This window comes from Suncus etruscus, chromosome 6 (genome assembly GCF_024139225.1).
Source record: "Suncus etruscus isolate mSunEtr1 chromosome 6, mSunEtr1.pri.cur, whole genome shotgun sequence".
NCBI lineage: Eukaryota > Metazoa > Chordata > Mammalia > Eulipotyphla > Soricidae > Suncus > Suncus etruscus.
The window spans coordinates 33,164,874-33,190,796 of NC_064853.1; the positions used below are offsets into that span (position 1 = coordinate 33,164,874).

Here is a 25,923-nt window from a genome sequence, read left to right on the forward strand (position 1 = left end):
TAGTGCAGAACCAGAAGTAAGCTCTGAGCATTGTGGGGAATGGTCCCCCAAAACAAACCAATCTGCTTCCAGAACCCCCAAGATTAAACCCCCTCAGTAAGCATCTCTCCAAAACTCCTGATTGCTCCCAGGTGCTATGCAGATCACACCCAAGGAGCTGCATTTGCTTGATCAGCTCCTGCTGGGCTGGTGGGAAGGAAGCAGGGTTGAGGATGACGACAAGGCCCTGGTTTGGGCAAAAGGAGCGGGGATGGTGGGACACGGGAACTTATCTGCAGTTCGTCAATTCTTTCATATCTAACAAGCACTGCAATCTCAGGTCTGTCAGCATGCACAGTGCAGCTTAAATGGGCCTCCCTGTTCGCTGGCCCATCCTGCCTCGCTCCCTCTCTCTGAAGTCGGCCGGGCAGCTTCTTCAGCCGGCGTTATCACTCCCTCTAACCGGTCTTGGCAGGCAATCTAATTCCTCCTGAAAAGGTCACCGCCATTTTAACTGCCTTTCAATCACATTAAGCACGCGCTGCCCGGCTTGTGGCCCGGCCCGCCCGGCGGGCGATCAATGCGTTGCACTGACACCAGCCTGCCTCGTGGGGCCACACCCAGCCCCCCAAGAGTTGGGCTTATGGTCCTGGCCAAGAAGGGTAGACTGACAGATGGCCAGTTGCCACAGACAGGGTTCCAGGGGGCGCAGGCAGTGGGGATCCGCCAGGGCCTCCCTTTGATACAGGCCCCCACCACTGAGGAGGCTCAGCCTTCGTCGCTCTGCTGCGCCCCGCTCTCTGCCTCGTGGCCCCTGCTGCTCTCGCTGTAAAACAGCCTTTCATGTCCGCCTGTCTTTTGACTGCACTAAGCTGTTTAAGAGGCAGCAGCAGCTTCTATCAGGAAAGCTAGAGCAATTCTCTGCAGATAAAGGCACCTCCGGCCCCTGCGCCCTCTTCAAGTCTCACTCACATGCTCACTCTCCAAATCGCTCAAAGCAAAGCCCCCTTTGAACTCCCCTCAGGAATTCTTAAAAGGAACCACCTCACAGTGTAAACACTCGGGGAAAACTGACACCCGCCTTAGGTCTAAGAGCCCCCCACCCGCCCAGCAAGTGCACCCCAGTGTGCCGGGAGGCACTTTGTCCAATTACAGGCCTATGCAGCTTGATCCCCTTCAGCCCCGTCTGGCCACGGATGCAGCTCTGTGCGAAGAAACCTCAGAAGCTGCCCCAGCACTGCAAAGTGTGATCATCTACAGTCACCACCAGAGTAGCAGCCTGGAACCGATCCCACCTAATTGCACCCAAGCACATTTATGGGACTCTGGCTTCGTGGGCACCTGCCATGGCACAGAACGCTAGAGCTCCAGAATAGGTCAATTGGGTGGCAGGCAGCCTTGTGCTCTGGGGCCTACGGCTCAGGATTCAGTTTGGTCTGGTGGGCCCACCTAAACTTACACTCTAGCTCCCCAATGCCTGGGTGACACAAAGAGCTTAGAGGCCCAGTGTCCATCCTGCCTGAGCCTGAAGCCCCATTGTACAGGACCACTCCTTAGCACTAGCTAAGCCACAGAGAAAGTCCCCAGGGTGCAGGTGCAGCAGAGCCCCCCGGGGGGTTGCCCAGAGAATGGGAGACTGATGGGAGCAGACTGGCGCACTTAGTGACCACAAGCTGCAGCACCTGCTGTGTTTGAGCAGAGAGGAGGGCTGGAGGCAGAGGACAGCATCTTGTTCCTGTGTTGTTCCAGGCCTATGCAGGGAAAAAGGAGGTGGGGACCTGGTTCCTCTGGGTAAATGCCTGCAACCAGACTGCCATTTGTCCTGGGGGACACGGGAACTTTCACTGGGCCAGGACTTCTTCCCACAAGGAATTGGGCAGTGCCCTCTGAATCCTGGGGAAGTCTGGGGGCTGTAGGGAACAGCTGGACATCAGGTCCCGCCGCTCTGGGACAGAGGGCACCCAGGGAAAAGGGATGGGGAGCAGAGCTAAAATTAGATTCTCCAGTGAAGCTCATGGGAGGTCAGATTTTGCCATAACTCACTCTCTCCTCTAGAACTGATTTCCCTGACATGGGGCCGAGAAGGAGGAGCAGAATCCAATGTGCGTGCCTGGAAGCCCTCAGGGCCCCCAGTGCTGGAGGTGTACAGCAGGTTGCTGGATTCTCATTTATCAGCCTTAAGAGGGATGGAGTGATAAATGCATAACCGTCCCTTTAATATTTTATGCAGGTGCTAACGCGGCTTGGCTGTCACCTTCAATGCATCACCCGAAGCTGAGAGCCCCCCTCGTCATTCCTAGCTTGCAGCCTTCCATTTCCCCACCCAAATACATCTACTTTAATATGCACATCACAGGCTGGCAGTGTGGCCACAAAGGAGCCCTGCCAGTAGCAGTTCCCATGTGGTGGTCTGGCTGACCAGCCACCAGCCCTGACCTCCCAGCTCCCAGCAGAGGCCTGACCACCAGAGTGACTCTGCCAGGATGTCAGCAGTGTGTACCTCGGAAGCCACCTTCCAGGAGAGTGGTGGCCCGTATCCGCTTCTGCCCGCACCACTCATACTCCTCAAAGCGGTTGGTGTTCTCCTGTTCGATATCCACAGTGTCCTCTTCAGCCACACAGGAACCTTCTCTCTGTGAAGAGCAGAGCAGGATCATGTGGGTTCCAGGCCACCCGACCTGCTCCCCAGGGCCTGCAAGGAAGGCTTAGCCTGAACCCCTAGCTGCAGTGAGCCAGATAGGCCCCCAATATCAGGCTCCTTCGATGTAAACCAATCTAGAGGTCATACACCAAGGCCTCTTCCCAGGAACTTTCCAATGGAGCCCCAGGGGAAGGGAGGGTAGGTAAAAGGCACAGAAGGCAGAGAACAGAGTGAAAGAGAAGGTGAGGAGCACAGAAACCCCAGCCCACAGAAGGCAGCAGCAGTGGGAGTTGGGGGGGTGCAGAGCAGCAGAGATGGTGAGAGCCCCTCTACCTTTGAAAGGCAACGCTCCACATGCCTACTCATCTCCTGCTCCGATCCTGCCAGGGGGCGGCTGCACAGGGGACATACCTGCCCTTCATCTTGCTTCCTCCGTTTCATTTTCCCAATCCGAGCTGCATGGAAAGACCAAGAACAAAGCACAGAAGAGACAGAAGGTCACTGTAGCTCCCACGGTCCCAGGAGAGCCAACACCTCATGCCTTCTTGGAAGCCATGCACCCTCTGCAAAGCACCTGGCTTGAGGACACAGAAGGAAATAGGGCCTACATCTCAACAGACAAGGGACACGCTCTGAACTATAGTTGATTCGAACTCAACTTTCATCTCCCTACCTGTAGTGCCTAATGATCCCAGGAGCAGGCACTCCAAGTTGCTAGGTAGCTCCCCAGAAGGCCAAGAACAGGAACTTTTTTGGTGTCAAGAGATATAATCGGAGAAAACAAACTCTTGTATGAAGTCAAGGGCCCTCCAGGGGTCCGACAGGACCTTCAGAGCATGCAGCAGCAGCTAAAATCCCTGTTGCTCCTCGACCACTACACTCATACATCCCTTAGTGATCTACCTATAATCACCCCAGGGAGACTTTCTCTCTTGTCCACTGGCCCCATTTTACAGAAGAGGAGTTTAAGCCCCAATCTAAAGGCACTGAGTGAGAGAGCCTGGGGGCCATTGGGGCAGCTCTTCCCTTACCCCATCATTTCTAATCAGAGCAGAGGGCTGGCTGGGCCCTGGGGGTAGAGGGCTGCCTGCTGCATTGTCCCACAGGGGCTCAGTTCCAAAGTGCACATGGCAAGCCCACAGCACTGCTAATTAATACTGAGAGATGCGATCATTTCTAATTACCTCACTAATCCCTCTCTGCAGCCCTTCTGTCACCAAAGCAGGAAGGGGTCAAAATGAGAGACTGGTTCCCTCCAGCCCCTTTCTGGATGCAGCACTCTGTGCTGCGTGGTGTGGGCAGGGAGGGGGACTCTAGCCTGGAACTTATTCAGGACACTGACCCTGGTGGGACAAAACTCCTGAATGCAGTTATGGGGGACAGGAGAGAGCTGAAACATTACCAGTCAGAGCTCTGCAGTCTCAGGTCAGGGTCAAGCACCTCACAAAGGTGCTCCTTAACTGTGCCTGAAGTCAGGCTGCATTATCCATTGTAACAGTTCTGAAGACATTTGATGTTCTTTGAGACAGAGGCTACTTGTCCAGATTTCTAGAGTTGCAAAGGCAGGACATGAAACCAGGGCTAACTCCAGAGCCTAGAATGTTCTACCTAATAATGCCATTATTAGTACTAATTAGTACCAAGACCAAGTACTTAAGTCTGACAAGACAGCAAGGATATGCATGTGGGGGGAGGCAGCACAGAGAATTTATCTGCATATATTTTGCATACTGGAGCCTGGGGTTTGATCTCCAGCACTGTATGTTTCCCCAAGCATGGCCCTTAAATATCATGGAGTGTGACATGCTCTCCCACCTCTTCCCCTCGAAGAGAATAGTAACAGGGTCTCTAGCTTGTCTGCTTGGGATCTGAGGGCAGTGAGATATGCCAAGGCAAAAACAGTATATTCAGGGGCCAGAAAGTCAGTAGAGTGAGTAGGGCATGTGCCTTCCAAGAGGCCGACCTGGATTTGATCCCTGGTATCCCATATGGTTCCCCCAGGAGTAATTCCTGAGTATTAAATCAAGAGTAACTCCTGAGCACCAAACAAAACAAAAGGTTTTCAATAGAATTACCATTCCACTAGGAATGAACGCCACCAGAAACCTTATCAACTTCCTGTGCTCTCACAAGAGTGAATGTAGCTGTTCTGGTGCCTCACTAGGTTACGAGGATAATGAGATATTATCTCTTTGCCTTGACTGCTCTATCCCTTGGAAATTCAGGCGCCATCTTCACAATCCAGAGAGCAAGCTCTGGAATAGAGGTTGATGCTAGATGTGAGAGGCACTGAGCAAAGGGCCCCGAGAATTCTAGAGGGCACTGACCCGATGGCAAAGTGTCAGTAAAAGCACTGTCTCCTTTACCTAGAACTCAAGGTTGGTTAGAAGGAGCTATGACTGAACCCACCTGATAGCTGAATAACAAAACAAATCCCAGAGACTAGTCAAAGAAAACAAGATACTTGCCCAGCCTAGCCAGGCCAGACCCCCTGAACCCCAGAAAGTCCTAGACAGGCTGTACTTCACTTGGAAATTGTCCAAAGAGCAAAGCAGGTTTGGCTTTTTCTGTTCCTACCACCACTTTCTACATTCAGAACTAAGCTTATTGAGTGTGGTAGGGAAGTTTTCCTGCCTTACTTTGTAGTAAAGTCAAAGCTTTTGTCAGAAGTTGGATGGTGAGGATGGAGCACAGGTTTGGGAGATCAACGTACTTGGATAGAAAGCTTGATTTGGTTGCAGTCCAGCTGTGTGAACTTAAAACAAATCACACTCTCTTCTCCCAGCTTCGGTTTTATCCACAAAAAAAAAAAAAAGCTTTGAACATTTTGAGAGCCAGACTGCAAGGGACCCATGTGAAGGTGCACCCCTTCCCAGACTGGGGCGCTTAGCCAGGTAGAAAACGAGGGGGCAGGAACTGGCCTAGTCACCCCCTCTTACAACCAATCTCCAGAGACCACACCCAAGTAAGCATAAAAAAAGCTGGTCTCATTCAATTGTGTTCAGCAAACAGAAATGCTCTCGAGAGGTCTGAATCCAAAAGGGAGTGGGGGTGGGGGAGCCGACAGGTAGTGCAGACACGGTGTGCTTCCAGAGAAAGGCTGCTAGGAGCTGGAAGAGCCCACGCTGGTCACCTTTGTGAAACGTGGGCCCGACTGCTAACTCAAAGAACCCCGGGACGAGTTAGTAGTTCCTGTTGCCGTGGGAACTCCAGATCTCACGGCATTGTCAAGTCTCAGTGGAGAGGCAGTATTCACACTCCTGGGCACTGATTAAAAAACGGGCAGCAAAAACCATTTTCAGCGCCCTGCTGGCTTTGGAGAGTGAGATCCCAGCAGTGTGGCCGATTCAAAAGCTCGGCTGCCGAGCTTAGGAATTGTGTCGCGTGTTCCTCATTCTCTGGCACTTACTGCCCCCTTCCCAAGGGTGTGTGTGTGTGTGTGTGTGTGTGTGTGTGTGTGTGTGTGTGTGTGTGTGTGTGTGTGTGTGTGTGTGTGTGTGTGTGTGTGTGTGTGTGTGTGTAGGGGGGGGTGTTTCTTCAATCAAGGCCTTTCTTTGGAGAGCTTGGGTGCGAGCTGGCGACCATCCAACCCCCGTGGGACAGTCGGGGAAACTGAGGGCTGCCGAAGAAAAAGCGACCAACGGGCCCCGAAGTGCAAGAGCCCGGAGCGAGGCGAGGCAAGTCAAGCCAGCAGCTAGCTGCTGGGAGGGCAGCGAGCGAGCGAGCGAGCGAGGGAGGGAAGGAAGGAGGAGGCCGGGGGTGGGGCGGAGGGAGGGGCCGAGCAGGACTCACCATTCAGTCTGGTCTGCCGGTTGGCTCGTACGCGCAGGAAGGTCTGGGGAAAAAGATCCCGGGCAGAAGCAAAAAAAAAATCAATCAATCAAATCAAATCAAGAAGAGGGAGAGAGAGAAGAGAGTCAGGCTCGACTTGCACTCCGGGCCCACTCCCGCGCCCTCACCCCAACCCCAATCCCAACCCCAACCCCAGGCCCGGGCCTGCCCCGCCCCGAACAACCCATAAACAAACCTACTTCCTCCCTCCCGCCGGCCCCCCTGCTCCGCCGGCCGCTCCGGGCCCTCGGCATAGCCGCCGGGGGCTGCTCCCACGGCACCCCGTAGCCACCGCGCGATGTCGCCCCCAGCCTCAGCTTCGGTCACCCCGGGCCCCACGGCCGCCCGGCCGGCGAGGGCCGCGATGCAGGCGGATTCGCCCCGGCTGCCCGGCGGCAGCGGCACTCAGCTCCCAGTGGCGGCGGCGGCCATGTTGGCCCTGATCACGTGACCCGCCGCCGTCGCGCGCCAGGGGTGAAAGTTCACCGTGGGGGGGGCGCGCGCGAATTGGCCGTACTGTGTGTATATGTGTGAACCAGGAAACGGCGGTTCTTGTACGGTCGAAACCGGCTGGGACCGCCCTGGGGTCCCTCCCACCGGTCTCGGCTCCTCAGAGATCGCTGAGGCTCTCGCAGCTCAGGTGGCTGCTAGGCCGCCAGGCCCTCCCACCGCTCGCCCCGGCCCGCTTGGAAGGAAGCTCGGTTGGAGTCGCTGGGATCTCTGGGGCCTTCTCTGCAGTGCTGCTCCCAGATTCCCCTCCTCGACTCCCGTGGCTGCTGGGACGGCCTCGCCTCGGGGACGCCCTCAGGCCTACACCAAGCAAGCGCTCTGGCGTGGAGCTGGCTGTTCTTCCCTCAGACAGGGCCTTCCACCTCACTTCTCAGTTCTCCAGGGGAGGCCACCCATCAACGCATTTGTGCCTGCTGAAAACCTGAGAGCCAGACTGGAACTCCATCTTCCTTCATTTCTTCACACTCAAGGAAACCTAAAAGCCAAACTGGAAAACCATCTTCATTTCTTCACACTCATGGACACCTAAGAGCCAGACCCCATCTTGCTTCATTTCTTCACACGCCTCGAAACTTGAGAGCCAATCTGGGACCCCATCTTCCTTCATTTCTTCACACTCATGAAAACTGAGAGCCAGACTGGAACCCCATCTTCCTTCGTTTCTTCAAACTCATGGACACCTGAGAGCCAGACTGGAACCCCATCTTCCTTCATTTCTTCACATTCATGGACACCTAACAGCCAAACTGGAACCCCATCTTCCTTCATTTCTTCACACTCATGAAACCTGAGAGCCAGACTAACCCCATCTTGCTTCATTTCTTCACACTCCTTGAAACCTGAGAGCCAAACTGGAACCCCATCTTCCTTCATTTCTTCACACTATGGACACCTCAGAGCCAGACTGGAACCCCATCTTCCTTCCTTTCTTCACACTCAGCCCTTTTAAGACTGCCACTTCAAGCTTTTTCTTTTCATCTCTACCTTTTCCTTCCAGTCATCCTTCCTGGCCTAACCGAAAAGAATGTATCATCTGGCTCTGCCCTCATTATAAGCCAGGCAGGAAAATTAAGGTTGTTCTAAGATGGTGGGATAGTCGCAGGACTCTTCCCTGGGCCAGGTAGGCCCTGGAGCTGCTTCCTTCTTTAGCAGTGCTGGGAACCATCAGGGAGTTCTGGGGTCCACTGGCAGCCTCGCCTGCTCCCAGCCTTTTGAGCTCTTTCCAGCTAGCCCATGGTGGAAGTTTTTATTGGTGGACAGAACCACTCCAGGATTTGTGAATCTAAGAGCCCAGTATAGGGCTGGCAGAGGCAAGATACTCTTGAGTTTCTTCAATGGCTATTCTTGGATGAACGGTGCTAGTTCACAGACTCAAAATTCGCAGCTGTCCATTGGGTCTGTTTTTCTCCCTGAGACTTCTTGTCCATGCGCTGAACAGTGTGATTTTTGTATCGTATAGAACCGACTTTGTTCTCTCCTTCTGTAAATTCTTAAGTGGTTCTTGGCCTGGAAGATCTGTGTTGTGTGGCATAGAGACATTCTCTGAAGCATCCTCCACTCCGCTGCAGACTCTCTCCTTCTTGGGCTACTTTTTCCAGTTTCCCTCTCACACAGCTTTGCACAGCTACCTGTAGCCCTTTGAGATCAATGTTATTTTGGTACCCCTTTATGCCTTGACTGGCTAACTGATATTATCACTTTGGCACTCTGGGTTGGATTAGTTGCCTCCTCTACGTTTTCACAGTCCCTTGACTTCAACAGAACTTGCACATTTGATTGTTTGTAGAGCTGTCACTGGGGAGCTGTCTCAGCCCTATCTCAGCACAGGGGCTGGCAGGCAGGAGATCTCTCAGTGTGAAGGGGAGGAGGATATTTATAGAGGAAACCCTTGAGCCCATTGAAGGACTGGGAGATCGTCTAGAAGTCTGGATCAAACAGATTCGAGTTTAAATCCTGAATCTCTTATAGTTTGTGTTCTTAGAAAGGCCACTTCTCTTATAGCTTGTTTCCTTTGCAATAAATAGTGGGTAATGAATCCTAGTTTGCACAATGAAACCTAGTTTTACGTGAAATAATGCTTATAAATGGTCTATGTGAAATAATCATTACATGTCACTAGTAAAGTGAAATAATGGTTATGAGCAATGGTTACCAGCAGGGGCTAAGTAAATGGGGCTCTAAACCAGAAACCATTACTAGCCACTAGGCTTCTTTTTTTTGTTTGTTTTTTTGTTTTTTGGGACATACCCCGTGATTCCTGGCTAAACCATTACTAACTAGCCACTATCAAGGCCTATTTTTTTCTTTTTTTAAATTTTTCTTTTTTTTTAATTTTTGGGACACACCTGGTGATGCTCAGGGGTTACCCCCTGGCTTGGGAGACCATATGGGATGCTGGGGGATCAAACTGTGCTGTGTCCTAGGTTAGCGCTTGCAAGGCAAATGCCCTACCACTTGTGCCACCACTCTGGCCCCTCAAGGCCTATTTTTTGTTTTTGTTTTTATTATTTTTGGTTTTTGGGTCACACCTGGCAATGCTCAGGCAATACTCCTGGCTCTACGCTCAGAAATCGCTCCTGGTAGCCTCGGGGGACCATATGAGATGCTGGGATTCGAACCACTGTACTCCATGCAAGGCAAACGCCTTATCTCCATGCTATCTCTCCGGCCCCTCAAGGCCTATTTCTCTCTCTTTTATCTTTTATTTTTTGGTTTTTGGGCCACACCCGTTTGACGCTCAGGGGCTATTTCTGGCTATGCACTCAGAAATCACTCCTGGGTTGGGGGGACTATATGGGACGCTGGGGGATCGAACCTCTGTTTGTCCTATGTTAGTGCTTGCAAGGCAGACACCTTACCTCTAGCGCCACCTTCCCGGCCCCCTATTTCTCTTATTTAAAACCAACCAACCAACATCCCAAATCTAACACTATGTATCAGGCTTTTGAGTAAAGTTCTAAGGTAAAGGATTCCCAACTAATCCCTGAGTGACTGATCTACCATTTACCCTTGTGTTTTATATATTAATTTATTGGTTTTTATAATTTATTATTTGGTTTTTATTTTATTTATCTGGGCCACACCCAGCTGTGCTAAAGGCTTACCCCTGGCTGTACACTCAGGGTTCACTCCTTGCTGATTTGGGTGACCATATATTAGGGATTGAACCCAGTTGCCCATGTACAAGGCAAGTACCCTATCCAGTTTACTATCGCTCTGATCCTTGTGTCTTACATTTTAACAAAAAACTGCTCTTCAGTCCCCAAATACACCTTATGTCATACAGCACCACACCCTTTGCAGTGTTACTTTGCTGTGAAATATCCTCTTGTCTTGCTCTCCAAAGTAAACTCCTACTCATTCTCTGAAACCCTGCTGAGTGAGACCCAGTGAAGTAGAAAGAAGGATAAGATGAGGCCTTTGCCTTAGGCAGGGGTCTCAAGAGGCCTGCGGGCCATTTGCGGCTCTCCATACAACATTTTGTGGCCCTGCCCTAGAGGAATCTTTTTTTGTTTTGTTTTGTTTTGTTTTAGTTGTTTGGGTCACACCCCACAATGTTCAAGGCTTACTACTGACTTTGCACTCAAGGATCACCCCGACTTTGCCTCCTGCGGCCCCAGGTAAATTGAGTTTGAGACCCCTGCCTTAGAGGGACTCTTAAGTCTGTTGGAGGAGGTAGGCTCATTTACGTTAAGCCATGCTGCAGTGTTTCCTAAGAGCTGCATTTCTTCTCTCCATGATACAGTTGAGCTCTGTGACCTGCTTGTTATAGCATATGTGTTTTAGTATCTAGGCCTCAAAAGACCATGTATCTTTGGCCTTTACCCTCTTGCTATAAGACTGACAAATAAGGAATACATTCTACCCACAGAATTATGAGAGGCAAAGGCATCTTAGTCTCCCAGACATGTGGTGAGGCATTTTGAACTTTCTCTCCTAGTAGTTCTCTAAGAACTGTATGAGTAAGGACATGCCTAGACAATCAACAGCATCATGACGGATACTAAGTTTAGCCACTCATTTGTGGGGATGGTTTGATACATTGGTAGATATTGTAATTCATTTTCATGATAATGACAAGGGCAGTAAGGAAAATATGGGTTGTGAGAAGAGAGCTTATCCAAAAAAAACTTCCTGAAGGAAATGGTATTTGGGCAGAATATTGGAAAACCTATAGGAACGTATTGGGGAAGCAATAATCCCATTTTGAAGAGATAGCATATGTGAAAACCTGAGGCAAAAGCATGGCAACACAGGCGAGAAAACTAGAACAGTGGGTTAAGCATTTGCCTTTCACATGGCGGCTAACCCAGTTCAATCTCATGGCTTCCCAAGCCTTGCCAGTAGAGATCCTTGAGCACAGAGCTAGGAGTAAGCCCTGAGCACAGCTAGGTGTGGCCTCAAAACCCATAAGTAAATATATAATTGTATATAAACATATAAATGTACATAATATATGAATTATTTTAATTTATTTTTTGGTTTTGAGCCACACCCAGCGGTTCTCAGAGGTTACTCCTGTCTCTGCGCTCAGGTTATTCCTAGCAATGCTTGGGGGACCATATGGGATACTGGGGAATTGAACCTGGGTCAGCCACATTCGAGGCAAATGCCCTTGCCACTCTATTGCTTCAGCCCCTCTAAATAATAACTATTTTAAAGGGAAGATATAGTTAGTTGAATATGGTGAACCTCAGTGGTTTGAGGACTGGTGTGCAGATTAGGGATGGAAGTGGAATGCAGGACTTTGGTGCCAGTGGTTCCACAAAGAGCAAGCCTCTTACTGCGAGGGAAGTAGCTTGGATGAGGCTCTGAAGGCGGGACTCTGTATGCACCTTTGGAGTGGACAGATCTTGAAGTCCTTAGGGTCACGTGGATTTGCTGCCCATGCCAGGGTTGTCAAGGTGCGGTTCCTGTCACCCAGAATGGGGCTGGGATCCTGAGAGCCAGATTCTCTAGCCAGGGCTAGCACTTAGGGCTTTGCTGCTTGAGTCTTATGCAGAGGAGGTGTCTGGTGCACAGTTGGCATTGTCCTCTATAAATTGTGTGCCTGGCCATCAGCTTCCATTTGTGTGGGCCATGTTGCACGTTCTCTCCTGTTATCAGGGCTGGCTACTTGTCTGCGTGGTGCTGGGCTTCCCTCTTCACCTTAGGGCCGTAAGAAGCCTTATTTGTTGCCGCTGAGATGGGCCAGTTTCTGGTCTTCCATTTAGCTGGGCCTTGGTAGGCCAGTATCTCCCTATGCACAAGCTTCTGGGGAGAAACTTTCTCCTTCCCATTACAGAGCCATCACCACTGGAGCTGCTTGCTCCTTGCCCCGGGCCCCAGATGTTCACTGGTAGTGTTGAGGGATTGGGGGGATCGATGACTCTTTCCTTAGGGGTCCTTCTGGGCTTGGGGTCTGGCTTCAGGTGAGTCATGACTCTGTCTCTCTTTGGGTCCCTCATGGAATCACACCTTGTCCTAGTTTCCCTCCCACTGGAGGGAACACTCATGAAGGCCTTTGAGCCTACCAGATTCTGGGGGGACTTTGGCATAGCTCCTCCAAATCCATCTCATTAAGGCCCATTCCCTAATCCTTGTGCCTTGGAGTTTAAGGGCACTAGACTCCAAGGGAACCAAACTCAGGTCAGGCTCTAATGGAAGACATGTCAGAGCAGACATGGCACCCCTATTCCCCAGGCTTCTCAGCCCATCTCACCTGGTATCGGTCCGAGTGGTGCAGGTCATCGGTGACAGAGTGTGGGGTGGCGGAGGAATGTGGGGTGGCAGAGGAGTGTGGGGCGACGGAAGAGTGAGGGGCGACGGAGGAATGTGGGGCGATAGAGGAGTGTGGGGTGATGGAGGAGTGTGGGGCGATGGAGGAATGTGGGGTGACGGAGGAATGTGAGGTGACAGAGGAGTGCGGGGATGCCGTGGGGGACTCTCCTTCCCTCTTGATGGAGGCAGACAATAGGAGGGACTGAAAGAGAACAGAGAACATCTTGCCTCAGACTGAGGAAGTCCCTCAAAGTTCCCACCCCATGGATCTCTGTAGGTAGGGACCTCTCCGGGAGTCTCAAACTGTTTGGTCAGGGCCTGGAATGATGGATCTGGAGATACTGGATTTGAGGATTTGGGAGAGGTTCAAACCTCAGACACCAGAGGGGCAGGACTTCCAGTCTGAGACTCTCTGCGTTTTGTTCTCTGGGACACCCCCAGCTCCTCAAAGGGATGGGGGTAAAGCCACAGACTGGCCACCCTGCCTGCCCCTAATATAGGCTGATGACAGCCCCGCTCTGTAGACAGTAAATGAAATCATATGTATGAGTTTCCTCATGCAGCTTGGGTGTGCACTGGGTCCATTTATCCCTGAGCTATGGCGATGACCCTAGCGGGAACCCCCACAAAACTAATCCCCCCAGTGTCAGTCTACACAGCCTCCTCTACATACGCCTGTGGTTTAGATTAATAAACTGTCTGCTTGAAATTGTGTGCGAGCCCTGCGATTCTAAACATCACATGGCACTTTCAGCCTGCATTGCTGCCTTTTGCCAAGCCTGTGAAGCAGCAAACTGGGGGCCTGGAGGCCTGAAGCAAAATTGACTCTCACCCCCCCACACACACACACATATACACACACCCGCTTCTGCAGCCCACATAGCTCCAAGTGAGCGGAAGCAGACAATTCCTCGGAGGTCTCCCCCGCCGAGAAAGCCTTGCCAAATCGCCGGTGACAGCCCAAAGAAAGCAATTTGGGAAAGATGGAGCGCCCATTTATCCTTCATCTCCGAGGAGCCTCAGGATGTGACCCGAATGCTATGACCACAGCGCACAGCCTCAAGCAAGGGCCAGGGAAGGAGGGGTGGCTTGGGGCTGCAAAGGAGGAAGGGCAGGGAGGCAGCTGCAACTTGGGGTCTCTTCTTCATTCATCCAGGCTCAGGGGCAGGGTATGGTGAGTGACCTGGCCCCAGCTCAGAAAAGATGTGGGTTGAGGCAGAGGGAGTTTCTTATAATCAGTAGGGGGGTTGCTGAGAAGGGGAAACAGTGAACCTTCCCCAAGAAAGTGCCCCCTTTCCCTCTCTCTCCATTTTTTTCACTCACTCTCTCATTGTCTCTCCTTGTCTCACTCTCTCTCTCTCACTCATTCGCTTTTGTGATCGTTCTCTCTAGGCTAGAAGCCCTGTGAGGCCTCAGCATTACACCTGGGGCAAGTGGAATAAAAAAAGGTCACTGGAGCTTTTTAAACATGGACCAAAAAGCAGTAAAATGTGTTTGGGGAAAAAAAAAATCTCGGCATTAAATCATGACTTTTTGCCTGGCTCTTCGCCTCATTAAAAGTGGCCTTTTGGAAGGTAAAATTATCATTGTAAGCGATAAGATCTTTAAGAAAATAATTCACGGCTTCTTCACCCTTTAATATGATAGCCGCCACCGGCTAATTTTTTTCTTAATGGCAACGAGGCTATCAATCTTGTCTAAGGCCCCCTCGCCCTCCCTGCCTCCTTCCTCCCTCTTTCTCCCAGTCTCTTGCTTGAACCTTCTACCTTGTGCCTCTGTGCCCCATGACCTGCCCCTCTAAGGCCTGGCTCAGGCAGAGGGTCATCTCTGAAATGGTTTTCTCTGGGAGTGGGAGTGCCTAGAGGTGGAAAAAGCTGGTCCTGGCCTCCCAGTAGCATCACAAGCCTGTGTGGTGGTGGCAGCCATCTGCTCTGGGTACGATTGCCGACCAGGGTGTAAATCACTATGAGGTAGGGACATGGATGGTGTCTGTGTCTGTGTCTGGGGTACCCTCCCTGGCCCACTTGGCCTGCTCAGGGGTCAGAAGTCGGTAGTGGTGATGTGGTGGTGACCTTCTGGAGACTTATCAGGACTCAGTCTCAATTGTAACCAGTAGCTGCAGTGGACTGAGGTGGGGCTGGGATGCTTTAGGTTGAGGAGTTTTTCTTCCTTGGCGAGAATCTGCCTCATCCAGCAATGCTGATGGAAGGGCCAGGGCCCATCCTGACCTTCGGGAAGGCCACTAGGATGCTGGGTTAGCACCATGGAAGAGATGAGACTTCTGGCTCCTTTTATCCAGACTTTCCTCATGGGGGTCACCAGAGGCTTTAGGAAGGCGTAAAGCGCTCTTCCAGCTTGCTGGGTCTCACTGCTAAGTACCACATATATCTAGAGCTTTCTAGCCTAGGAATCAGGAATACGAGCTCTGCAGGCTCAGGCTCTTGACCTGGCTCTTGTATCTCATCTTGGCCCCAGCTCCCTTCCTGGCTTTGCTTTAGTCTCTCCATTCACTCTCCTCACCAATGTCATCCATCACTGGTCATTCATCCCTGGAAGAAGGGCAAAGGACTACTCCCGTTAGGAGTCCTAGAGAGAACTTACAAGAGAGGAAAAGGAGGAACTGTGCAGTCCTTCCTCCAGGACTCATGTACAAAACCATCACTTCTTGGGAGCAGCATCCTCTGCACCACCTTGGGAGTTCTTGGTACCAATGAGGTTTATGTGCAGAGGGTTCCTTTGAGTGAGCCCCCTGCCTTTCACTTTCTGTGTCCTTCAGATGCTTTCAAGTTTCCCTCCCAGAGTCTGTCTAGCAGGGCAGATCATCTGCCAGATGGGCTCAGCATCATTCCTGTGGCCCTCAGAACAAGGTAGTTACCCACACACCCAGTCCACGATCGTGTCTGAGCCTCACTATGTTGTCTATACTTTCCTGCACCTGCTCAGTTCATCTTCCTCCTGCGAAACGGACCTCTCAGCTATCACTCCATTTCTGACTCTGATTCCTCTCTTGCCTAGAAGAGGAGGAAGTCAGATGAATGTGTATGCACGCATGCATTCACACGCACATGCTCGAGCATACAGGATGCCCTAGACCTCGTCCTGAAAACAGTTGGTGCTCCAGGAAAAGCTCCTTTTCTCAAAAGGAACTAATAGGGGCCTAGGTTGGATGCAGTAGGATTCACAATTGCCCACCTACCTTGGATGTGCCTGGAGTCATGGCATCCTTCAGAAGGGAAGTTTTGCTGTCAAGAAAGAAGAGAACAGGATGACTATTCCACTTGCTGCCCAGGTCATGCAAGAACACAAGAGCAGCAAGACCCTAAGGAGAGTAGTAACTACTGTCTAGCACAGCCTAGCACAGCCCCACTCTACCTGAGGTCTGCCTTGCTCAGCCTCCTTAGGGGTCAAAGGCCACAGCTGACTCCCAGGGAGGGGAGGGGAGATGTGGACACTAGGCAGGGCACCCCCGTCTCCCACCCCCCCATACGCACCTATGGAGCTGGGAAATGAGCTTTACCTGGCTGCTGGCACCAGCTCTGAGGATTCTGCCTGTCCTGGATCCCCTCCCCCCTCCATCCCTGTCCCCAGCCTGCTCTTAGTTCCTGTGGGATTGGGGTGATGGAGCTGACATGGCTCTTGTCAATTCTCCCTCCAACACGCTGCAAACTGCGTTAGGCTAGGAATGATCTCCCCCTGATTCAATTTGTCAGCCCCAGGCCCTCCGGCATCGGGCGCGGCAGGCGGGCGGGAGCTGGGCCCTGAAATATGGTGGGCGGCTCGGAGAAGGCGGGGGTGGGGGCGGGAGGTGATGGATGGGCTGTGGGGGAGGCGAGGACTGTGTTTAATAACAAAATTGGTATGCAAGGCCACATCCTGCGCTAAGCATGAGTGATCCAGAGCCACAAAGTATTACAAATCCCCGCTAAACAGATGCTGACAATGGAACAAGACGTATCAAATCAGATCCACTTCAGAAACATTAATATCCCTGTTCCTGTCGCTCCCTCCCTTCGCCCCCACTATGCCCACCACATCTGTGCTCACGCATTCACGAATGTGTCCTCACATGCACACGCATACTCAAGTGCCAGCTAACACAGGCTCACAGAGCGGCCTCAGAGCCAAGCACAAGTGACACAGGTGGAGCCGCCTCTCCTGCCCCAAACAGCCCCGAACACACAGAAGTCACAGACAGGGTTGGATTCTCTGGTGTAGGCAAGGAGAATCCTAGGAGCTCAGATAGGAGCAAAGGCAGGGGCAGTTTGGACTAACCTGCCCATCTAGTCGGCTTTTTTTGTTTGCTTTTGGGCCTCACTCAGTTCTGTCCATACCTTACTCCTCGTTCTGTATTCAGGAATCACTTCTGGTGGGGCACCAGGGATCAGACCTTGGTTGGCTAGATGCAGAGGAGTTTACCTGCCAGGGGTCTTCAAACTACAGCCCACGGGCCACATATTGTATTTATTCCCATTTTGTTTCTTCACTTATAAATAAGATATATGCAGTGTGCATAGACATTTGTTCATAGTTTTTGTTTTTACTATAATCTGGCCCTCCAACAGTCTGAAAGACAGTGAACTGGCCCCCTGTTTAAAAAGTTTGAGGACCCCTTAAGCTATACCATCATTCCAGGCTCTTGTGGGACTCTTTTTTTTTTTTTTTTTTGCCATTTTGGGGGCCATTTTTGATTGTTCCTACTAGGAGAGGGAAGTCAGTTACAGACTCTGATGCAGAGGTCATTAACCATTCTGCAGGGTACAGGGCAGTTCCTCATGACCAAGATTTACCTGGCCCTAAAGGTCAGTACTGCCAGGTGGAGAAAGCTAATAGAAAGGCAGGTACATACATATTCATCTCCCTCCCTGCTGGTGCCAACAGTCACCTGGGTGTCTGCAGCTACCCCTGGAGGCTCAAATATGTACAGAGGCACAGACCCCCAGGGACAAGAGCACCAAGATACTTCATGACTCTCACTTGCACACCCATCAAAGCACTCACAAATGCAGACACATGCAGGTCTTCCCACACCTAGACAGTCTTGAACCCACACAGGAGACACCACGGGTCTTAGGAAAATCTGAGTGGCCTGCCTGTCCAGGAACACTGAAGGGCATCCTGCATTTTATTTTCTTTATGGTTTGGTTGTTTTTGTTTTGGGCTGTATCCAGTGGTGCACAGGGCTTAATCCTGGCACTATGCTCAGGGATCACTCCTGGTAGGGCTCAGGGGACTATATGGGGTACCAGGAATTAAGCCTGGGTTGGCGGTGTGCAAGGCAAGTGCCCTGCCCACTATACTATTGATCTACTCCCCCCCCCTCCCGTGTGGCTTTTCTCACCCTATTTTGTTCATCAATAGTCCTTGTGTTCCTGATCCAGGCACTAGTGAAAGATGAAGAACCCAGCTTGCTGCTCTTAAGAATCATCTTATTGGTGGGTTCCTGTTTGTGTCATCCCTTCACTCTGCCATTCACGCAGTCAACATCCTGGCACTATCCCAGCATGTCACTATTCCTACGCTGGCACCGAGCCTGGTCCTACTGGCACAGAGATGAGGCAAACACTTTCACTACCCCCCAGCAGCAAACTGAGACCTTCAACATCTGAACAATATCTGAATGAGATGAGGATGGAACAACAAATAATAAAAGGAAAGAGGGACTAGAGTGATAGCATGGCAGTAGGGCATTTGACTTGCATGCGGTTGACTAGGGATGGACCTGGATTCAATTCCTGGCATCCCATATGGTCCACCGAGCTTGTCAAATGTGATTTCTGAGCACAAAGCCAGGAGTAATCCCTGAGCACCTATGGGTATGACCCAAAAACTAAAAAAAAAAAAAGAAAAAATTAAATTAAATTAAAAAATAAAGAACGAACAATTAGTGAGACAGGCAAGGCTAAGCACTTCCCTAATCGTCACACAAATAGCCCAAACCCATGACAGAGGGGATGAGGTATATGATGTGCACACGGAGTCCATGCACAGCTAGGATTTGAGTGCATGCAACTATCACACTGGTGGATTTTTTTCTGAAGAGTTCTCAGGGGGTTGGTTTCTCGACTCCTGATAACTAACTGTCAGCTGCTAGTGAACAGTTCTGGGAACATTTAGTTATTTATGTATTTATTTTGGGCCATACCTAGCATTGCTCAAGAGACCATATAGGGTACCCAGGATTGAACCTGAACTGGCTACATAAAAGGCAAGCACCCTTCCTGTTGTTCTAATGTTTTAGCCCCCCAAAACATGGGGACGTTCAGACTCTGAATGATTAGCTTTTCTTCTTGTCAATCCTCTGACTCTTTTCCCATCAATCTTCCTTTTCCTTAGAGTGGGATAGGTGTGATCCAGATTCCTTTCCTCTTTCTGAATGGGTTTTCCTCCCCTTCCTTCCCTCAAAGGACCTGATCACTTCCAAGTGCCCTAAAATCCCCTGGAGACCAAGGAGGAAGGACTGCCTCTGCGGGGAGGTCTGAGCCCAGTGCGGCAGCAGCTGCTCTGCCTTCAGTTTCCACCCAGTTTCAGTCCCTCAGCCCAGCCACTCTGCCTTGAGTCCCTCCCAGTTTCCACAGCCACCCCCAACGATTTCCTCCCTTCTCAGTCACTCACCGCCTAGTGATCCATGGGTTTTAAATTATAACTGGGACCCAGGAAACGCGTTCCTAAGTACAATATTCATGGGCTGGGTTGACACTTTTAATTAAGGTGATTTACACGGAATTATCCTTGGAAATAAAGAAATGGTGCGCTGCCCGGGAATAAACCATCATCACCAGCCGCCTTTATAAGTTACACTTCGTTTTAATCTATTTGGGGAATTGTTTATCTAGTTCATTACCCAACCAAACACCGGAGCCGGCCTTAAATAAGGCTTAAGAGGGGGTGGGGGCACTGCCAGCTCCACACCCAGGCTCCCCTCCAGCTTCGCCCAGCCGCTCTCTGGCTCTTCCTCCAAAGCGCTGACCAGGAGCAGTTCTCAGTTGAGAGGCCAGATCTCAAAGGAATGCCAAAAGCCCTGGGAAATGTCTCTGAACTCAGGCCAACCCCGTGTCCTGTTCTGTGCCATCTCTCCATGTCCTTGGCTGCAGTCTCTCAGGAAGGAAACCTCTGTCTGAGAGCTCCCAGGGAAAATGGGTTTACCCCCATGGCGCTTCAATTACATTGATGTTCCTATTTGTTTGCAGCCAAACTCCTCCCATCACCATCTCCGTGTCTGGTTCCTGAACATCCAGAGTCCTGTCCCTTGTCTGCTCTTTCTTCCCTCAGACACTGGCTTCTCTGCTCTCATCACCCACCCTGTCACCGGGAAGAACGCATTGGAGCAAGTCCCCTCCAAGTCCTTGTGAGATTATGGCTTCTACTTTTCCTGCCTACCAACTTTTCCTCTTCTCTGTGCCCACTGCCCATTGTCTTTATCTAGCCTCAATATCTGTTCCCTAGGCCCCACCCAACCCATTCATGGCTTCCTATGTCCGCATTCAGAGTGATGACATTGCAGCTCAGCTCCCTAGAAGTGTTTTGGGGCTCACCACATCTGAGACAGTCCATCAGCATCCAGAGCCATCCACAACCTCTCTTCCATGGAACTGCCCTTTCTGTCCTAAGGAACCTAGTTCTAGGATCTAGTGAAACCTTAGGTGTGACTGAGAAGGCAGGTGACAGAGGATGGGGTATGAGAGGGTGTGTGATGCACTTTGACAAGTATCTGTGCTTTGCCTGTGGGGATTCCTTATGCTGTGAGTGCCTGTGGGGATTCCTTATGCTGTGAGTGCCTGTGGGAATGAGCAGCTACAGTTTTTCCAGAAAGGGTGTGTGAGTCCATCAAGATGCATATGTGTCTGTGTGTTGTATAGTGGGCTTAGACTTTTGTCTTTGAAAACCAGCCAGCCCTAGGGGCCAGAGCGATAGCACAGTGGGTAGGGCATTTACCATGCAGCTGATCTGGGTTTAAACTCCAGCATCCCATAGGGTTCCCCCGAGTCTGCCAGGAGTATTTCTGAGCACAGAGTCAAGAGTAACCCCTGAGTGCCACTGAATGTTGCTCAAACAAACAAAAAAGAAAACCAGCCAGCTCTAGTTTGGTAGCCAGAAGGTCATTCTTCCCCTGGGTCGAGCCCTTGGTGGTGTCTGAAAGGACAGCCTGTTGGGCAGAGGGAGGCAGAAGGCCCATGCCAGACCCACCCTTTAAGAATGCCTGGAAAGCAGCACTGTGGAGAGGTAGGTGATGGACGGCACCTTGGCAGCAGCACCCAGATTCAAGGTCCGGCTTAACTGAGGAAGAGGCAGCAGAAGGAGCAAAGGGGACAAAAGGAGGGGAGGGAAGGGAAGGAAGGGGATAAGCAGGAGGATGAGAGGAGAAAAGGAAGGAGAAAAGTGGGGGAAGAGGTAGGAGGGGAGAAAAGAGGGGGAAGGGAAAAGGAGAGAGTGGATAGGTGAGGGAGGAAAAGGGAGAGGAGGAATGAAGGTGAGAGGGACGATAAGAAAAGGAGAGAGAAGAAGAGGAGAGGAGAAAGGAGCAGAGGGAAGAGGAGATGGAGGCAGGGCCATGTCCTCCTCTGGGCTCTTCCAGGAACGGAGGGACCTATGCATACCCCTGTGCTTTTATTTATTTATTTATTTTTTTGCAGAAATCATTTGGTCCCGCTGCAGAACGGGAGGCGGAGGCCCCTCTGAGCTGCAGAAGCTGTCGGCAGGGAGCAGAGGAGACAGGGGTCTCTGCCTCGCCCCCTCCACGAGGGCCAGAGACGGAGCAGGGCAGCGTCGCCAGGACCCTCCCGCACCACCCGGGCATGCAAGCGGGCGCCATCAGCCCGGAGGGGGCTGCCACGTTCTCTGGGAATTTATCACGCACCCAATTACAATGTTAATTGGCAAGCTCCTGAAATCAATTAATTCGCAAATTTTTTCCAATTAAAGATCCTGATAAATCACGGGGGGCGTCGGCCGGCCCGGTCCAGCCTGCAGTCCCGGGGCGGGGGCAGGGGCGGGGGCGGCTGCGGGCGCGGCTGCCCTTGAACGCCTTTGCCGGCCGCGGACTGTCAGCGCGCCGGGCACGGCGGGGCCGAGACAGATAAAACCATCGACCCGTCGCCGCCAGCGCTTCGGCTTTATCGATCCGACGGGAATTTCACTTGCTGTGCAGATCCCGCTGTCCGGCTGGCTGTCAGACATCGGGGTGTGGGGGGCGGGGGCGTGCCAGGGGTTAGGGGTGCTGGGTTGGACATGGACGTGCGGGGCACAGAAGGGGAGGGCTGAGAGACAGACAACAACCATGGAGAGGACAGGTAGGGGCTCCGGGTGGACTTGGAAGGGGGACCCTGAAAGGTAGCCGGAGGGGTTCAGTGGCACCACCATCTGGGGCTGTGGCATGCCATGCCCCGGACAGCACATGCAGGTTGGGTTGCCAGGACTAGCTGGACTGTTGACCCCCACGGAGGAGGCAGAAAGAATAAGAGAGCAAGGATTTAGTTCTCCAGATACTTGGGGCTCCCTGCTGGTTCCCTGCTCCCTCAATTTTGTCCTCCCTGCAAAGGTGAAGTCCGCTTCACTGGAAGCGAGTTACTCAGAAACCCTCCTTCTGATTTCTGGCACGCAAGGCACAGAACTCAGTGGCAGAAACATCTCTCTCAGCTCTAGCTTAGATTCCTGCCTAGTCCAAAGAGTGGGAAGACTGAACCTTCTTTTCTGCTTTACAAGGCTGTCAACCTTACAGAAATCACGGAACCCCTCTCTGTACTTCAGTTTTCTCATCAGCAAAATGGACATTAATAGTGAGTGATTGTAAAGATTAAATAAACTGGTGCCATGTAAAGTACTTGGGCCATAATGAATATCCAAGTAGGCTTATTATTCTCATCAGTATAGTTTTCAATAGTTCCCACATTTTAAGTATTCCTACTTAAAAACATGCTCTTCCTTGGACTGAGAGATAGTATAGTGGGTAGGACTTGGCCTTGCTCTTGGCTGACCTAGGTACAATCTCTGGTTTCCATATGGTCCCCTGAAACTCCTCCAGGAGTGAAACCTGAGGGCAGAACCAGGAGTAAATCCTGAGCACTGCCAGGTGCAACCTCAAACCCAAACCAAACAAAGAAATATACCCTCCCATTAAGGAGGCTGAGTCTACAGAGTTTAATTCATTGGGTTTGATTTGGCGATTTGAATAGAATGCATAGAATATGTTGTGAGCGATAGTAGTTGACTTGTGAGACATGTTCATAAAAGGCTCCTTCTAGGGCCCGGAGAAATAGCACAGTGGTGTTTGCCTTGCAAGCAGCCGATCCAGGACCTAAGGTGGCTGGTTCGAATCCCGGTGTCCCATATGGTCCCCCGTGCCTGCCAGGAGGTATTTCTGAGCAGACAGCCAGGAGTAACCCCTGAGCAATGCCGGGTGTGCCCCCCCCCCCAAAAAAAAAGGCTCCTTCTAGGTTGGATCACTTCCTGTGGTGAAATCAGTGGCCATGGAAAACTCAAGTGGCTCCTACCCACTGTACTATTTATTGCCTTGGTCCTTGGCTGACATCTTGATTTCAGCCTCCTGAGAATCTCTGAGCCAGAAGCTTCAAATGCCCAGAATGGCTCAGCCAAACTGTGCCTAAATTGAATGCTCATGAAAATTGTGAAATGTGCACGGCAGATACTATGGAGGTAAGGCGTTTGCTTTACATGCAAAAGGAAGGTGGTTCGAATCCCGGTATCCCATATGGTCCCCCGAGCCTGCCAGGAGCAATTTCCGAGCGAGCGTAGAGCCAGGAGTAACCCCTGAGCCCTGCTGGGTGTGACCCAAAAACAAAAAACAAACAAAAAAGAGCAAACAAACAAACAAAAACCCTGTGAAATAATAATTCTTTTTTTTCTTGGATTTTGGGCCACACCCAGTGACACTCAGGGGTTACTCCTGGCTATGAGCTTAAAAATTGCTCCTGGCTTGGGGAACCATATGGGACACTGGGGAAGGGGGGATCGAACTGTGGTCTGTCCTGCGTCAGCCACATGCAAGACAAACACTCTACCATTGCTGTGCCATTGCTCTGACCCTGAAATAATAATTCTTTAAAAATATATGGGGAGGAGGGGCCGAAGCAATAGCACAGTGGTAGGGCATTTGTCTTGCATGCAGATGACCTGGGACAGACCTGGGTTCAATCCCTGGCATCCCATATGGTTCACTGAGCCTGCCAGGAGAGAGTTCTGAATGCAGAGTCAGGAGTAACCCCAAGCATCACCAGGTGTGGCCCAAAAACAAAACAAAAAATATATGTATGTATGTATGCATCTATCTATCTATCTATCTATCTATCTATCTATCTATCTATCTATCTATCTACCTACCTACCTACCTACCTACCTACCTACCTACCTACCTACCTACCTACCTACCTACCTATCTGGGGAGAGGAGACAGAAAGATAGAATAGGGGTTAAAGTGCTTGTCTTGTACATGGCTGATCTAGGTTCATTCCCTAGATTCTCCTATATTCTCCTGAAACCCTCCAGGAGTGATATCTGAACAAAGCAAAAGAATAAGCCTTCAGCACATCTGGGTATGGTCCAAAAGCAAATAAATAAATAGATAAATAAATAAATAAATAAACAAAATTATTTTTTAGCTACACCCTGTAGTTCTTGGAGACTAGGTAATGTTGGGAATTGAACTTTGGGACTCTTTTTGTTTGTTTGGTTTTTGTTTTTTTAATTTTTTTGTTTGTTTTTGGGTCACACCTGGCAGCACTCAGGGATTTGCTCCCTGGCTCCACACTCAGAAATCGCTCCTGCAGGCTCAGGGGACCATATGGAATGCCAGGATTCGAACCAATGACCTTCTGCATGAAAGGCAAACGCCTTACCTCCATGCTATCTCTCTGGCCCCAAACTTTGGGACTCTTGCATGCAATGAATATACTCCAACTCATTAACTATTGCTTGACCCCTTAGATGTTATTTTTAAGCTACTAGATTGGGGGCATTTGTTTTTTGGGCCACATCTGGAGATGCTCAGGAGCTACTCCTAGCTCTGCACTCAGGAATTACTTCAAGTGATGCTTGGGGGACTTGTATGGGACATTGCAAATAGAACCTAGGTTAGTCACAAGCAAATCAAGCACTCTATTGGCTTTCTATGAGTCTGTCCCAATTGGGGGCAATTTATATCCTAGCAATAGTTAACACTTCTTTCTTAAAAATTTAGTCCAGGTCTCATTGCTCACCATTCCCCTATGTGCTATTAAGAGCTTCAATCATTGTTTTACTTTTGAAGCTTGATTTACCTTTGAATACCCTTGAATCCCAAAGGGGGTATTGATGTGAGGGCAGAGGGAAAGAGAATAAGTCAAATTTGATAACTTGAAGTGGACAGTGGGTTAGAGTAATGGTCCAAGCTTTTTTCCTACTACCCACAATGCTCATAACCCAGTCCCCATGCCATATGTGCCACTAGTAATAAGAGGGTACCACCTCCTCAGGAGACGTAGGGGTGAACACCCCTTCTCTGGAGTTTGGGGGGGTTAACACTGCTTCATCAGCAGAGTAAAGTGGAAAGTGTGGTAGAAAGTGATTTGTGGGCGCTAGACTAGAGGTAAGGTGTCTGTCTTGCAAGCGCTAGCCAAGGAAGGACCGCAGTTCTATCCCCCGGCGTCCCATATGGTCCCCCCAAGCCAGGGGTGATTTCTGAGTGCTTAGTCAGGAGTAACCCTGAGCATCAAATGGGTGTGGCCGAAAAACCAAAAAAAAAAAAAAAAAAAAAAGAAAAGTGATTGCTGAGGTTAGGTTCTAAGAAGTGATCCAGCTTCCTCTCTCTAGCCTGAATATTGCCATTAGAGGCCTGAGCTGCCATGTGAGACGTCCATCTGCCTCAAAGCTGCCTTGTAATGAGGAAAGCTCAGTCAGGGGAAGAAGCCAAAGGAGGGGTTTGGCTCTGGGCCTGCAGCTGAAGTCCAAGTGGACAGCTGTACCTTCCCAACCATTCCCAACCATTAGGGCTCTAGATGATTCCCACGCCAGCCAAAGTCTTCCCAGCAGGGCCCCAGACCTCCTAGAGAAATAGACACAGCTTTCTCCTCTGAACTCAGTATGAGATCCTGATGCAATGGTTGTTTTGAACCACATGATTTAGGGTAATGTTTCACACTCCTTCTTTGTCCTCTGTTAACCAGACTTATTTACAAGGTCCTAGAGGAGGTTTTATCCAGACCTTTTGGCTG

At 50.7% G+C, this 25,923-nt stretch overlaps 1 protein-coding gene across 4 annotated transcripts in view; it reads right to left on the minus strand.

The window, feature by feature from the left end:
• The window catches only part of RNF220 (ring finger protein 220), a 247,611-nt gene that overhangs the window by 10,998 nt on the left and 210,690 nt on the right, over positions 1-25,923 (minus strand). For 2 of the 4 annotated variants that reach the window (XM_049774744.1, XM_049774746.1), the window contains 5 exons: positions 15,918-15,963; positions 12,663-12,923; positions 6,413-6,455; positions 2,954-3,075; positions 2,480-2,612 (listed from right to left, as the gene is read on the minus strand). In XM_049774744.1, coding sequence (XP_049630701.1) covers positions 2,480-2,612; positions 2,954-3,075; positions 6,413-6,455; positions 12,663-12,923; positions 15,918-15,963 — 605 coding nt within the window. Of the gene's footprint in view, positions 1-2,479; positions 2,613-2,953; positions 3,076-6,412; positions 6,456-6,651; positions 6,885-12,662; positions 12,924-15,917; positions 15,964-25,923 lie in introns of those variants that run through there. The other 2 variants (XM_049774745.1, XM_049774747.1) reach the window with 2 other exon arrangements.